At 39.9% G+C, this 14,426-nt stretch overlaps 2 protein-coding genes across 3 annotated transcripts in view; one reads left to right on the forward strand and one right to left on the reverse strand.

Moving 5' to 3' along the window:
* LOC102213916 (5-hydroxytryptamine receptor 4) overlaps nucleotides 1-2,861 on the reverse strand; it is a 63,045-nt gene extending 60,184 nt beyond the window's left edge. The window contains exon 1 of the mRNA XM_005729253.1: nucleotides 2,740-2,861. The gene's annotated coding sequence lies outside the window, so the exon portion shown is untranslated. The remainder of the gene's footprint in view (nucleotides 1-2,739) is intronic.
* A 1,176-nt stretch (nucleotides 2,862-4,037) lies between these two features.
* LOC102214213 (putative cytochrome P450 120) overlaps nucleotides 4,038-14,426 on the forward strand; it is a 48,872-nt gene continuing 38,483 nt past the window's right edge. For both annotated transcript variants that reach the window (XM_005729255.1, XM_005729254.1), the window contains exons 1-9: nucleotides 4,038-4,404; nucleotides 5,099-5,176; nucleotides 5,317-5,401; nucleotides 5,688-5,723; nucleotides 7,329-7,468; nucleotides 7,806-7,929; nucleotides 8,276-8,420; nucleotides 9,375-9,485; nucleotides 11,979-12,106. In XM_005729255.1, coding sequence (XP_005729312.1) covers nucleotides 4,215-4,404; nucleotides 5,099-5,176; nucleotides 5,317-5,401; nucleotides 5,688-5,723; nucleotides 7,329-7,468; nucleotides 7,806-7,929; nucleotides 8,276-8,420; nucleotides 9,375-9,485; nucleotides 11,979-12,106 — 1,037 coding nt within the window. In that variant the 5' untranslated portion in view covers nucleotides 4,038-4,214. The remainder of the gene's footprint in view (nucleotides 4,405-5,098; nucleotides 5,177-5,316; nucleotides 5,402-5,687; nucleotides 5,724-7,328; nucleotides 7,469-7,805; nucleotides 7,930-8,275; nucleotides 8,421-9,374; nucleotides 9,486-11,978; nucleotides 12,107-14,426) is intronic.

Genomic DNA, 14,426 nt, shown 5'->3' on the forward strand with positions numbered 1-14,426 from the left:
ATCCGAGGTTCGACTAACGGACGAACTCTCCTTTCCAGCACCCTGGCATAGACTTTCCCAGGGAGGCTGCATTATCATAAGCACACTACATTATCATAAATACCTTATACCAAACTGTCAACATTTTTTGGGTTTGGAAAAGTTCTCAAAGAAGTTCTTTGATCGACCTTTGGAGCCCTACTTGCACTCACTGAGATGCTAGTTCAAGTACAGTCAGTGGTAGCTCTTTTTCCAACCCCACACAACAATTAACAAAGTCAGTTGACATTTGATTTGGGCTTGTTTAGCAGCCACGGGATCTGAGCATCTTGCAGTCACTGCAGTCGACCATGTCGACATTCTAGAGTCAAATCTAAGGCCATCTCTCCGAGAGCTAAAGGTTGGCTGAAACCAAGTCATGCAACAGGGCAATGATCCCAAGCACAACAGCAACTCTATAGCAGAATGGCTGAAAAATGGGAGAATCATGGTGTTGCAATGGCCCCCACAATGTAAGAGACTGAACTCACACAGAAAACTATTAAGAAACTATACTCAGGGTGGTTCTACAGTACAATCTACTGGATCTTGGCATTTTACAATAAATAAAGGCATGACAATAAACCACGTCAATGTTTGCCACCTTGATATGAATATCAGTTCCCAGTGTGGACTCAGTGAAGATGTATCTGACACCCCTACTTTCAGGAAGTGTGGAGCATTATGACTCTTTATACTGACCCACATTATCAAACACATCCCCTCACTCAAATCGGGAAATACCTCAAGTGAGTTCATCAAACAAAACCCCGCTTGGCAAATCCAGTGCAACATTATGCCCTCATAAAAAGTCACAAAGTGATTTACTAAACTGCATCCAACATACTCCGCTGACAAAGACTTTCCCACAATAAAAGGCACATAAACATGATTAAACACCCTCACAAAACTTTTATAGTAGCAGTAGCTGTTGGTTAGGTTTTACGTAGTTAATCAAAATAATTTTTTCACCAAGCAAGAAATTTGATTACACTCAGTGTCAGCATTTTTAACACTCTTCCTTTCAACATTTCTACACAAACTGCCCACTAGGTTATGTTATGGTTATGACTATTGTTGATCACACATCTGTGAAAGTAGGTAGGCTCTGGTCTTTATGAAAGTTAGACCTGCCTCCACCACCCAGACCTTCCTACCACCTCACACCACATCAGATCTATTTTCTGTAGATACTGGGCTGAATGTTCGTCATTTACATAAGCACATAATCTGCTTTTGTTTTAAATTACTGCCTGGGAGGCTTTTAGAAAGTCAGCTTTTCATGTCTTTAAAAAAAATCCTGTTCTTAATACTCTCGTTAACAAAGGCACACAGACACACACTTTGTGTAACCAGCGCAGTGTATCAGAACACTCATTTTACTGTAGAGCACTATTACATTGTTTACAGTCAATTAAAAGCTTAATCAAGTGAAGAACAGCCTCCAGCAGCTGCTTGGCATGCTGAAGTGCATTCAGTAGATGGTGTGTGTATTTGAGTCCAGCCTCAAGTAGATCTATATGTGTGCATGGCTCATGTTGTTATATAGCAGCAAAGGAGAAATTAGTGCATCACCTCTGTGATGAAATGTCACTGATTAGCACCCTGTTCCTTAGTAACTGAACAACATTTGACCTTTTCATGTGTCCCGACACAGGCACTGAAGCTTCAATGTCCCCTCATTAAGCACATCGAGTGCATGTTTACTCATCCATACACTAAAGCTGACGCACCTCTAAGTCAAATAATAGATGTTAGGTCATAAAACATGCGATCGGCGGTGACCAAGAAGAAGAAGTTCCCCTGCATGAACTTACAGCAAAATGAAGAAGAAGAAGAAGAAGGGTGGCATACTAAATGTTAGAAGCTAATTCACAAGAAAATAGTACACAGCAAGTTGAGAAAACAAATAGATTCTTAGAGCATGTGCATGGGTAAAGAATCAAGATGGGAAAAAATAGCTTTGGCCTCATCTTTTTTTTTGCTCGCAAGCAGGTGATAAGCTGCAAAAAAATTATAATTCATGACACTGCATGGTGATCAGGCATGAATCAAGGAGTGACAGACAGGCTACTGAAATCATAAATGCATCTTCTTTCATGATGAAGACAGGACTGGTTACTTTGTCACTCACATAGTCTATTCCCACAATGTGCCAATCACTCAGCTTGACAGTACAGATAAGAAAATACAAGTTGATGAGGTAAGTCTCTCCTTTGGGTGCATGAGTGGAAAAATACGAGGGAAAAAAGCAGCTGAAGGTATGTAATACATGTAAAAAAAAAAAAACTAAACAAAAAACTAAAACAAACAGCTGTGGAGGCACAAGTTGTTCATTCTTTTTGGCTAACAAATGTGTGGGAAAATTATAATTGATGATAAGCAGTGGTATTCACACAAGAGTCAAGCACTTATAGAGAGGCTTAGATTCAAATTAAAATCAATTTTAAGGCTGGAGACAGGATTAGGCTACTTGGCTGGTCAAGCAATCCTGCAAGATGTCAGTCAGTCAGTGTGATAACGATGATAAGAAACTCAAAAAAAAGAACATCAAAATAAGAAAAAAAAAGTTTACATTTGCGTTGTTCTCTTTGTTATTATTATTGATTTCGTCGTGTTTGCTTGCTCTCGATAGTAGGTGTGTGTGAAGTTGCAGTGAGCACACGGTATCCCTGTTTCTCTTTGCCAAACTTTTAAAAAATGTTCATGTAAGGCTCTTACCTGTGTCGGGCTCCACGCCTCCCTTGCGCACAGTCAAATATTCCCCCCTGCGCGTGTATTCCCCTTATATTCCTACTGACATGACAGAAGTGTGAAAGCTGCCGCGAGCCCGGCGAGTCTGATACGCACGGGCTGCAGACGAGTGACCGTCCCACCAAGAGAGAGAGAGAGAGAGAGAGAGAGAGGCGGGGTGATCGTTGCCGCCATCGCGTGGCAAAGGGGGGAACTGCATGCTATAGTACAGCTGCGGGTGACCAACTGGCCCACTTTATGTGAGAGTGGACATCATATTTTACCTCTATCCCACATAATTAGAAGATACTTCACATTTGCAGTGGTCAAAAGCCTTCACTGTAGGACATGAATGCTTCTAAAGTCAGGCTTTTTACGCAGCTGATGTGACGAAAGAAGGTTAACCTGTTTTCACACCCGACGGGAAGGGGCGTTTCTAAGATTTTTCTTTTTTTGACCGGGTGGCACGGGGCGGGGAGGGGGGCAAGAACGAGAATATTTAATCAAAACAAAATCAGACGTGGGAAAAAAAACAGTAGTGCAGCAAATATACGAAACATACTTGGATATATGTTTTTCAAAGTGGATGACAAAATGCAGTAAAGTTTACAGTCTTGTGCAGCTCAGTGCTGAGGTGTTTGATGAAAATATTTAATCAAACACCTCAGCACTGACTTTTACCTAAAGTTTTTCAGATTCAAATGAAAAAAGTGATTCTGTGTTGTGTCTGGGTTAGGGTTATATATCACATTTTTGTCAGTTGATTTTTGGTGCATCATTGCATCCTGGTACCTTACATTTCCCTTTACCCTCTCTCACACACACAAGCTTGCACACATGTCATCATTTACATACACACTATTGCTTAACGACACACACACAACCATTAACTGATCCCTGGTCTCCTTACTGTGGATATTGCTCACCGTTTCTCTCATCAAGTTCACTGAATGAACTTGAATGACCCTAACTGTCCCATTACATTTTTTCATCCCATAAAAAGTTCTTGTGCCCATATTAGTCAGTGGTTTGCCTGCTTATATATCCCACTACTCCACACTCTCAAAATGTGAACACAGAGGTTCTCCCTGTGACCCTCCCTCTTCACTACACCTGATCCAAATTTAATGTTGACCAGTTAGCTGAACTTGGTGACTGCCCCTGATGTAAAACGAGTTTGACATCCCTGGACTAATCCGTCTTTACAACGTCAATCTAAATTACGGGCAACACCTCAACGCATCACTCTCTGGTGCAGGTGGGCACTTTACGGTACCTCAGAGAAAACAGAAACAACATTAAGCTAGCAAGAGTTCGCAAGGTCGCTCGTGTGGATAGTCACAGATAAATAAGGAATTAGTTCGGACCTGGACCTGGTTTTAAAAAGTTGAGAGTTCCTGGTGTTCTGACAGTGCCATTTACAAGCCAAACAGAAGATAAACGCCGTTGCACTCAGATTCTGAATGACTAAACTACCAGGAAATGCAGGTGTATCGCTGCTCGGGGACAAGTCCCTGGAGTTCTACCGGGACCCGGTGAGCTTCTGCCAGCAGAGGATCGAAAAACACCGGAGCAGAATGTTTCTCTGCCGCCTAATGAACAGACCGACAGCCTTTATCTGCTCCGTGCAAGGGATGAGAGAGCTGCTGTGTGGTATAGTGAACACTTTCTCTTTTACGACACATAGTTAAACTTTGCTTCCACAGTCAAAGGGATATATGGAAAAAATTTCCTCGAGTAGTCCATGGGAGAGACTCGGGATAGTATTGGGGGAAAATATTATTATTATAGAAGTTTAATTGTTTTTACTTTTACAAATGATTTAAATACTTGCACTTTAATAAATTACTCATATTATATTGCACACTTAAAATGAGGATAGGGCCTATTCAGTGACCAAAATATACCGAGAGAGAGGGAGAAAATAGATTTTTTTAAAGCGTTAATGTTAACACACTGTATTTATTTGTGATTTAGATTTTTTTTTTTAATACATGACTTACTGGACATTAAAGTTTTATAATTTAAATTTTAAAGCACATGCTAGCGGTAGGAATTTGTGTAAACAAATTTAGTCCCCTAAATACAAATATCTCCAACCTTAATTTAGTCGTTTCTGCCTCTCACATTTAAACAGTTTAAATATCCCATGGCATGATTTATTCAACTTATGCATCGTGATGTGATGATATTTTTGTTATGCTGTAAAATAGGAATGAGATCACAGAAGCACTCATGAGAAAAAGCAGAGATTTTCCATGCATGTTGTGTTTAGTACAAATGAAGCAAAGTGTGACGTGGACGTTTGATTGAAGAGTATGCAGAGATGTTATGTGATGTGTTTCAGAGAAGTCCAGTTTGTTTCTTAAGGATCCAACTGACTTGATGACAAACATGTATGGTGACACCATTGTTACTACTAATGGTAAACACTCACACACATACAAGATGGCCCACACTTAAAGTATATTCAATTTGAGTATCAATTTTCCCTTCCCTACTCCACATGCTTTAAGTACAAGCAAAAAAACTTTGCAAACAGTGACTTGCATTGGTATATTTTAGGTGAGGAGGCATGCCTTCTCCGCCTGTCACTTACCAGCCACTTTACAGGAAGCTGTTTGGGATCGTGGAGTGATTATATCGCAAGGTAATCATAATATTGTTACAACAGTAATTCATGTATTTGATAGCTGGGGGATGCCTCTGACTGAAGTTTGGGTTGTGGCGGCAGAAATAATTGCATAGATATATGTGACGCAACTGCAAACCTTTCACTGCTGCAGCAGTTGAAATGTGTCCATCCATGTCAAAGGTTTCTCTTGCAAGAGCTGAGTCCCTGTTTGTTTGAGAAACAACAGTTCTTTCCAAAAAAACAGTTGTACTTTTACTTAAGACTAAAATATGTCTGTGCTTGTCTGTTTGTGTCTGTGTAGTGTATGTGAGCGCTGTCTGAAGGACCTCTCTGTCAGGTAACACTTACACCAGTTATATCCACACATATTTACCTTTTTCACGGATATATTTATATGTATTAATGTAGCTCAAAGAATACAATGAGATTTACAACAAGTATTGTTTCACAGTCCGAATAAGTAAAAAGTGATACTCTTTGATAAGCAAGAGTAAAGTTAGGTCCATAAGTATTTTTACTGTGTATGTAGTCCTTTATTTCAGAGGCTCAAAATTAATCAGACAAATTACTGACAAGCAGTTTCATGAGCTGTGTGATCAAAAGGATCACACAGCTCAGCTGCACTAAGAGATCTTAAAAAAGAACTCAGGGGTAGCATCACAGATTCTTACCTTGTTTAAGAAAAAAAATCACTTAAGAAATAAGAAATCTGTAGAAGATAGGTGTATCAGTCTAATGTGTGCAATCGGTGGATGCCATCATTAATATAAATACAGAGGGTTCACCATAAGGTGCAAACCACTGGTTACACTCAGGAACAAGAAGATCAAAGTAGAGTTTGCCAGAAAACTAAAAGAGCCTGTACAGTTCTAGGGAAAAAAGTCTTTGGACAGATGAAATCCAGATTAACTTGAAGGGAAGAGGAAATTATAGAGAAGGAGAGAAACATCTCCTGATCTGAAGGAGACATCACCGTCAACATGGTGGAGATGATGTTGTGGCACGGGCGTGAATGGCTGCCAGTGTAACCAGGTCACGCGTGTTTGTTGATGACGTTTATAGAAGGAGCAGGATGAATTATGAAGGGCACAGAGCAATGATGCAGAACTGATCAGACAGCGCTTTACAGTACAAATGGATAATTACTCAAAGCCAACTGCAAAAGCAACTCAAGAGTTTATCAAGGCCAAGTCACTGAAAGACAAAGAAAGGAAGAAGAATCCTTGGAATAAAAAATGTGTTAGTGTATCCGATTATTTTAGCCTCTGAAAATGGGAGACTGTGTGTAACAATGTCTGCAATAACTAAACAAGTAACTGCCTTGAACCCCTTGAAGTAAAGCTGAAGGTCTGGACTTCAGTCACATCCTGATTGTTTCACTACAAACACACTGTGCTGATGTACAGATACAGTGTACACCACCCACCGCAGATGTAATTCACACAACCACAATGACAATATTTTGTCCAAACACACCCAACCTAACTTTGAAACCAAAGCTGTGAAGATGAATATCACCATGTGAAAAAAGTACAGAAGCTTTTTAAATGTAGTTGTTAGGACACTAAAATATAAACGTCCAATGTTTATAATATTCATATTTTCATACATACATATACAGCTTTATGGTGTGTTTCTATCAGTATTTCTTGAAGTCACTTGCTTAAATTTCAGTCTCTCCCTGAGCCTGGTTCTGCTGGAGGTTTCTTCCTGTTAAATGGGAGTTTTTCCTTCCCACTGACACCAAGGTACTTGCTCATAAGGGCTCATCTGATCGTTCAGTTCTCTGTTGTATTACTGTAGGGTCCACCTTACAATATAGAGGCACCTTGAGGAAACTGTTATCGTGTTTTGGCGCTGTATAAATAAGTTGAATTGAATAATTTAATTGAATAAACTCATCAATGTGTCTCCGATTGTATACTTGTGTGTGTCTGTGTAGTGGTCAGCCAGAGAGTGTATACACTGCTTTTAAGTCTCTGGGGACAGAGCTGGTGTTGGGCCTTTTTCTGAACGTACGAGCTGAGAAGCAACCTGAACTTTTCCAGGAAATCAGTCAGCTGTGCACCCAGCACTGGCACGGTAGGGCCACACAGATAAATCATACACACACACACACAAAAAAACCCTCGTGCTAATTTTTTATTTTAATTTTTTTGCAGCCTTTTGCATTGATGTTCTTTCTGCAACTTATTTTTATTTAAATATAACACTAAGAAGTGATCAATCTTAACACCTCTGGTAATGTTAAAACATGACAAATTTTTCTTTTGTCTTTTTTTAGCAACTTCAAGTTTTGTGCAATAGACTATTGCAACATCTCCAACTTCCTCTTTCATTCTGGGACCGCACACATTCATCTGTGTGTTTCTGACTCTTTTGTTCTGCGCCTTCTGCCCTCCTCCCCCTCACCCTGCAGGCCTGATCTCTGCTCCAGTAAATGTGAAGGTTCCTATGTGGTCGTCGGGTTTCTCCATTGCCCTCGATGCCAGGAACAAACTGATGGACATCATCAAAGATAAACTGGAGAATGACAAAGAGGGGTGAGACTGCACACACCTCAGTTCATCTGCCACTGCTGCTTTCACAAAAACAAGTTTTTCTCAATTAAATAGTTACATTTCTATCCGGATTGTTTGTGCACGTTTTATATCAAGACAGATATGTTTTATATGTTTTGTATTCCACTTTCTGTTCCTCTTGTGTCTGAATAATGCTACGCAAATAAACTTGACTTGACTGAAGTTAAATGATGTATAAATCTCTCCTTTCAAACATAAATCAGACTCTAGTGGAGGCCTTGGGTCTATACTGATGCTCTGATTTGTATAAGTGGCCCTTGATTAAGGATCCTTTCTCTTTCTTTTCTGTCTCTGCGGCCCTCTCCAGTTTTGTTGGCTCTCTCGGTTCTTTGCCGCTGCCTGACTCAAGTTCTGCAGCCCAGCACCTCCTGTTGTTCATTTCAGCGCTGATCCCGAAAGCCCTGGCATCACTGCTCAACTCCTTCACATTGGCACTCGGTGGGAATGGACAGGTACACAAATACAGGAGAAGAGTTTACAATAAAAAGAGGGAACATTGGTGTTACCCAACTTGTTATATCTTTTTGTAAAGGCAGTGATTATTGGTCTTTCACGTTTATTCAACAACTGCAGGAAAAGCAGCCATGAATGCGCAGGAGGAATCCACGGTAGTAAACAGGCCAGTCACAAAAGCTGTAGATAGCATTGACTCAACATTTAGCTACTTTTCCAGGGAGGTGTGTGTCAGGTCAGGCATAGCATTACAGTACGTTACAGTGTAGTGTTTCAGAAGGGTTTCTGGTTACAGTGTTCCTACGGCGTAGATTTAACACTGAAGTATAAAATCCCCGTTAAGCTGATTGTCTTAGTGCCTCATAAAATACTAACAGTGATCAAAACAAGCCAGTGTTAAGGTAGAAATGGAGTCCACCAATCATACTGTCAAGAAGGACTCAAAAATGCTCAACATACTCAAAAATGCAGTTTACACAGGGACAAAAAAACAAACCTGAAGCTACGGTTAGCCAGCTAGCTGCGATGTTTGCTAGCCATTTGTACACATCAACATGCAGTGGTCTAAGGAGCTTGGAAAGAAAATGTTTGGACTTCTTTAAGAGTCCTTGAAGAGGTTTCACCTCTCATCCGAGAAGCTTCTTCAATTCTGAAGAGCTGAAGAAGCTTCGCGGATGAGAGGTGAAATGTCTTCAAGGAAACTTAAAGAAAATAAACGATGGACATCCACCATGCCATTACCTGATTACTTTTTTTTTTTTAAAGACACAAAAAACTAAAGCAATCAAAGCTGTCATCCCACGCCTCTAATTTTGAGCCTTACCAGTATAACTCAAATGTCAGCATCAGCAGGACTTGAGATTCATGTAGGCTCTATATGTAAAATGTTTCAGTTTTCAGTAAAAATCTTTGTGCTCTGACATACAGCTCGTTGTCTCTGTCTCCATGTTCAGGAGAAAGCCCGTCGTCAAGCAGCAGAAGACCCTGATTACCTGTGCCGGGTGCTGCTGGAGGTGCAGAGGCTATGGCCTCCTTTCATTGGTGGACGCAGAATAGCTGATCAGGTAGTTTTTATGTAAATTTCAGTGAATGAGCCAGTGCTCCTCATCTAGCACAATTATACCGTGAGTAATGTCTTAAAAGTGAAAGAGAATGAAGATTTTAATTTCGTATCCATGTCAAACACGTCTGATTTTTCCACCACTCATCTGGTCAGTTAGAAAACTTTTTGCAGAATCTATTCAGTTCTATTCAGAGGTCCAAAGTTTATGAGTGCGGAAGTGAACATCATCATGAGAATATTTAACAACTGAAAAAATACAACCCTGCAGCAGTAATGACTTAAATTGGGAACTTATTGGTTAGTCTGGTGACTTAGCCTTTAGGGTAATGACTAATCTTTGGGACAGATTGTTTACTGTTGCGGATTGTTGCATTTTTAAAAAGCCTAGTCATTGTCAGATGACCAGTAGTTTCAGTGGATTGCATTTTGGCAAATCCTTTTCCTGTTTTTGGTCCACACGAACTCTTCACCTGCATGAAACCAAAGCCTGCTCAGACATCACCGGTCAGCACAATTTGCACTTCAATAAAAACTTGCTGAATTCAAAGGAAATAAATCTAGCAGCATGTGAACAGGTTGCTATTGAAATACCTCCCAGCAAACCTGTGTTTTCAGATATTTTATGGTTTGTATTTGTGTTTATAATTTTAATCCTGAGGTAGAAGTAGTTGTAGTAGTACTTGTAGTAAGCATTAGTTGTTTTGTCTTGCTCTGCCTTCCTCTAGATGGCGACAGCTGACTGTAGATGAAAGACTTTTCTAAGAGCGTTGTCTGTGTATGCTGTCCTGCAGAAGGACTTAGTAAATAAATATTGTATATCTTCAAATGCGGTAATTCAACTTTACAGTCGTTTCGAGACTTCTTCTGTTCTCTCACAGTAGCAGTCAGTGCTAGTGAAAGTCCTCTTGAAACCTTTATTTGTGTGCTTTTACAACTACAGCTGTGAAGGTTCGCCCAGCTGTGAGGTTTACCACAGGTAAACCACTCCACGTGTCAGTTATTATAATATCTTAAAGTTTGTTTAATTGTATTATTATTTTTCCTTTCACCCTGTTTGCTGTGCATGGTCCGTTGGTTCTCATGTGATTATGTAAACTGATATTTTGTAGGCGTGTTTGCTGAGAAAAGTCTAGTAAAATGTAATCTGTACACTGATTAGACATCTGCCTGATAGTCAAAGCCCACGTCGTCTCGACTTACCGCCTACTGACTGCTTTTACCCCAAGGATGAGGAATTCAACAGTGTGTCCGCCTCTTCCCTCCGTGGCAGTCTTTGAACCCTGTGACTTCAGCAAACAGGCTTATGCAACAGTCCAATCAGAGACATTGATCTCTCTCTGTGATCGATTTCCTCCGCTTCCCCTCCGGAAGGAAGCGAGTGTGGGAGGGGACGGTGGTGCCAGTGTTTTCGAGTGAGGGTAAAGTGAACTGGTGATGCTCTGAAGCGGAGTGGAAAGTTTTGTCACTCCTATGAAACATACCAGTGCACCATTCTTGCCAGCGTCAGTGGTTTATACAGAGATATAAATAAGATAAACACAAATGCACGAGCAAGACTTACAGGACTGGGCGCTAGAATATCTACAGTGACTCGAGCAGCTGTGAGAATATTTGTATTCTTAAAGATACTCCAGCTAAAGTTTGAAAAGCAGTACTCTGAAGACAACTGGCTGTTAATAATGACATATTGCCGGTGCCATAGCTGATGCCCTGCCAGAAAATGCAAGAGGCAAGTGCTGTGCCTGCTCTGAAAGGACTGATGAGATGTTTATGTGTGCAGGGAAGTGTGTAGGAGAATGAGTGGTCATTAGTATTCACAATCAGGTGGAAAAAAGTGGATCCTCCCATCAGGTGGAACTAAGATATGCAGTGGTGTTTTACAACCTGTGTGCAAGAGTGAATGAGAGAAAGGGGAGGAGGGAGAAAGAATGAAACCAAGTGCTGAGGCATTTCTCAATGAGAAGAGGGAGAATGAAAGAGATTTTCCACTCCACCAGAGAGAGGCAGAGAGAAAAATGAGTGTGCACAGGAAAGAGAAACAGTGATCATGTTCTCCGGCAGTCCATTAGTGCGGCTGCTAATGGATGTAGTGAAAAAGGTGATTTAAAAGGGCAACAATTGGTCTTTTTGCCCCAAGGTGGCTCTTTTCACCAGGGCTTAATGGAAAACTGGGCCCGGGATATTTTGTTTAAAATTGAGTTTTTATTCAGAATTAAAAGTGGGGCCTATTCACTGTGGTTTAAAAGGGTTTTTAACCCTTTCCCCTTTTTGCCAAATGTTGTCTTTATGGGGGAAAGAGTCAAAAGTTTCTTTCTTACAATTGTACCATTTTCACTGCAGGTCAGGTGCGTATGTACACATGTAAAATGCAGTGTAAAGTAACACAAGCGTTCAGTAAAAGACCAGGAAAGCATTTCAAAGCCAAGTTTGTTACCCACATGATATTTAATAATATGAAAATAATGTGAATATGTCTCTCTGTATGTTTGTGTAGGACTCCACGCTCATGGGGTTTCATGTTCCTAAAGATTTTGGTGTGATTTATATCAGCCATGCCGTCCATCGCGACCCAGAGGTGTTTCAGGAGCCTGATGCCTTCCTGCCAGAGAGATGGAGCGGAAGGTGAGGATCTTTTCTCTCATTCTTTTATTTTATTTTCTAGTTGTCAAGGAGTGTCATCGTGGTAGTAGAATTTCAAACTCGATGTCGACACCTTGGAAATACTTGATACCATTGTCATTGTCAATACTATGGGGAAAAATAGAGTCATTACAAAACAGAAATTAGAACAATGCAAACAATAACATCAATGACAACACGATTTTTTTAAGTTGTCTGATATGGTGCAAAAAATTGCATCACTAATGCAAAGTGTAGATATGACAAATGTTTAAAGATTGTAAAATGGTAGTGAAAAAAAACCCCCAACACATAAACACAAAAGGACGAGGGGCTGTCACGGCGGGGTGCGCCGGTGTGTTTTTGAAACAGGACCCAAAAGCAGATGTGGACGAGGTGTTGCAGGTTTAAACAGAAAGCGATCCTTTATTTGGATGATTACAGGGGTTAACCAAGGAACCCTAAGCAAACTAAAAAAAAACACTAAGAAACAAATACTACGAAGTTCTATGACTATGGTGGGGATAACAGGCATGACTATAACTGAGGTAAACAGACGACCCGACAATGACATGCAGAAAACAGAAGGCTTAAATACACACATGAGGTGATCAGGGGAAGTGGAGACACATGAGGAAAACAGCTGACTGACATAAACCTAATGACAGGACCAGGAGGAGTGAAACTAAATACAATGACCAAAGAACACATGACACTGTCAGAATAAAACAGGAAACACTAAAACTAGACATGACAACACAAACTTAACAAACCTAATACGTGATGAATAATACAAGAACCCAAACATAGAAAACCAGAGGACAATAAACAATAACTGCCCAAACTAAAGACAGATAGGAAATGAAACAAAAACTAATCACATAACAAAATGAGAAAAATACAAAAATGAGCTCAGAGCGCTGGGTGAAAGACCCAGCCTGTGACAGGGGCAGTGAGGTAGTGCCGCGCTTCTGGTGACTTGGTGCCATATTTTTGTTGCTGATGAAACAGAGCAGTTAAAGTAGACTGCTACTGTTTCTGTGTAGTTGCTGATGAACTTTTCTCACATTCAATCTGCTGACTGCCTTTAAGAGAAAAATAACTCTTTTCAAACCCAAATAATTATGTTATCCTGTAAAACTTATGCTGTCTTTTAAAACTACAGTCAGGGAAATTAGATAATGTTTTGCTACTTACTCCAACATTAATGTTATCGTTTTTTTATTTAGTTGTAACTGCTAACTAAGTAGTAAATGGTCAATTGCTAATAGTTAAACAGCAAATGTTAATGTACGCGCCAGCCAGGTAAACATTTATGATAACGGTTTAATACTTCAGTGCTGATGAAACAGGAGCGCTACTGACCTCTCAAAATTCCTCATAGAGTGTGAAAGTACAGCAGTGCAGTGTGAAGTTGTGTGTCAACTGGAGGGCACGAGGAGAGCACTAATGGCAACAGTACTGTTGCAAACGAGTATATAATCCAACAGTAATTTTGAGGACCAGTTAGTATCTTTTCCTTTCTTTTTTGACAACACTATTATCGAGTTAACAGCTCTTTACAGATATAGACCAAAGTGTCTTTGGTATCCTAGCACCAATGAAGAGGAGTATTGTACAAGAACATGAAAAAGCAAGAGGGTTAAAACGAAGGTTTCTAGTCATTCCCAGCATCACCGAAAGTCGCAAACCATGCAGTATTTAGTCATTAATGTCTTTAGAAAAAGCAATCAATTATGCCTAGAACTTCAGCCTTGAAAAGGTAATGTATCAGTCTTTCAGGGAAAAACATTATTAATCAAGGCTTTCCCACAGACTTAAAATATATGAGCTGTGCCTCAAATGAGGTGTTAATTTCATGGGCTTTTTTTTCAAACATAGGTTTTCTTGATGTTGCTGGATTGACCTGCACATTAAATAAATGTGACTGACACACAGCCAAAGAGTAAAAAATTGTAAACTGACAAAATAGCTTCAAGAACGGACAGGACTTTGTGGACCAATGGAAAAAATGGTAAAATTAAAAAAAATGGTGAATTCTTTTTGTTTTGTTTGTTATTCTGAAAATTTCTTAGATCAAACAAGAAGGAAGCAAACGGGCAGTTCTGTTTATACTCCCTTACTGATACATACTTACAAACACGCCACATTTGCACACTCAAACACAATCAGCATTAGAAAGAGTAAGTGGGAGGAAGCTTTTAGTGCTGTGACACATCAGGGATCGAGGAAATGCGTCACAAAAAGATGTTTAAAAAAACACAAAGAAAAAGATAAAAGAATAAATAATAGAGCATTTTCTTCCGTGTGCATTTATACGTAT

This window comes from Pundamilia nyererei, unplaced genomic scaffold, assembly GCF_000239375.1.
Source record: "Pundamilia nyererei isolate P.nyererei 1_Seehausen unplaced genomic scaffold, PunNye1.0 scaffold00032, whole genome shotgun sequence".
NCBI lineage: Eukaryota > Metazoa > Chordata > Actinopteri > Cichliformes > Cichlidae > Pundamilia > Pundamilia nyererei.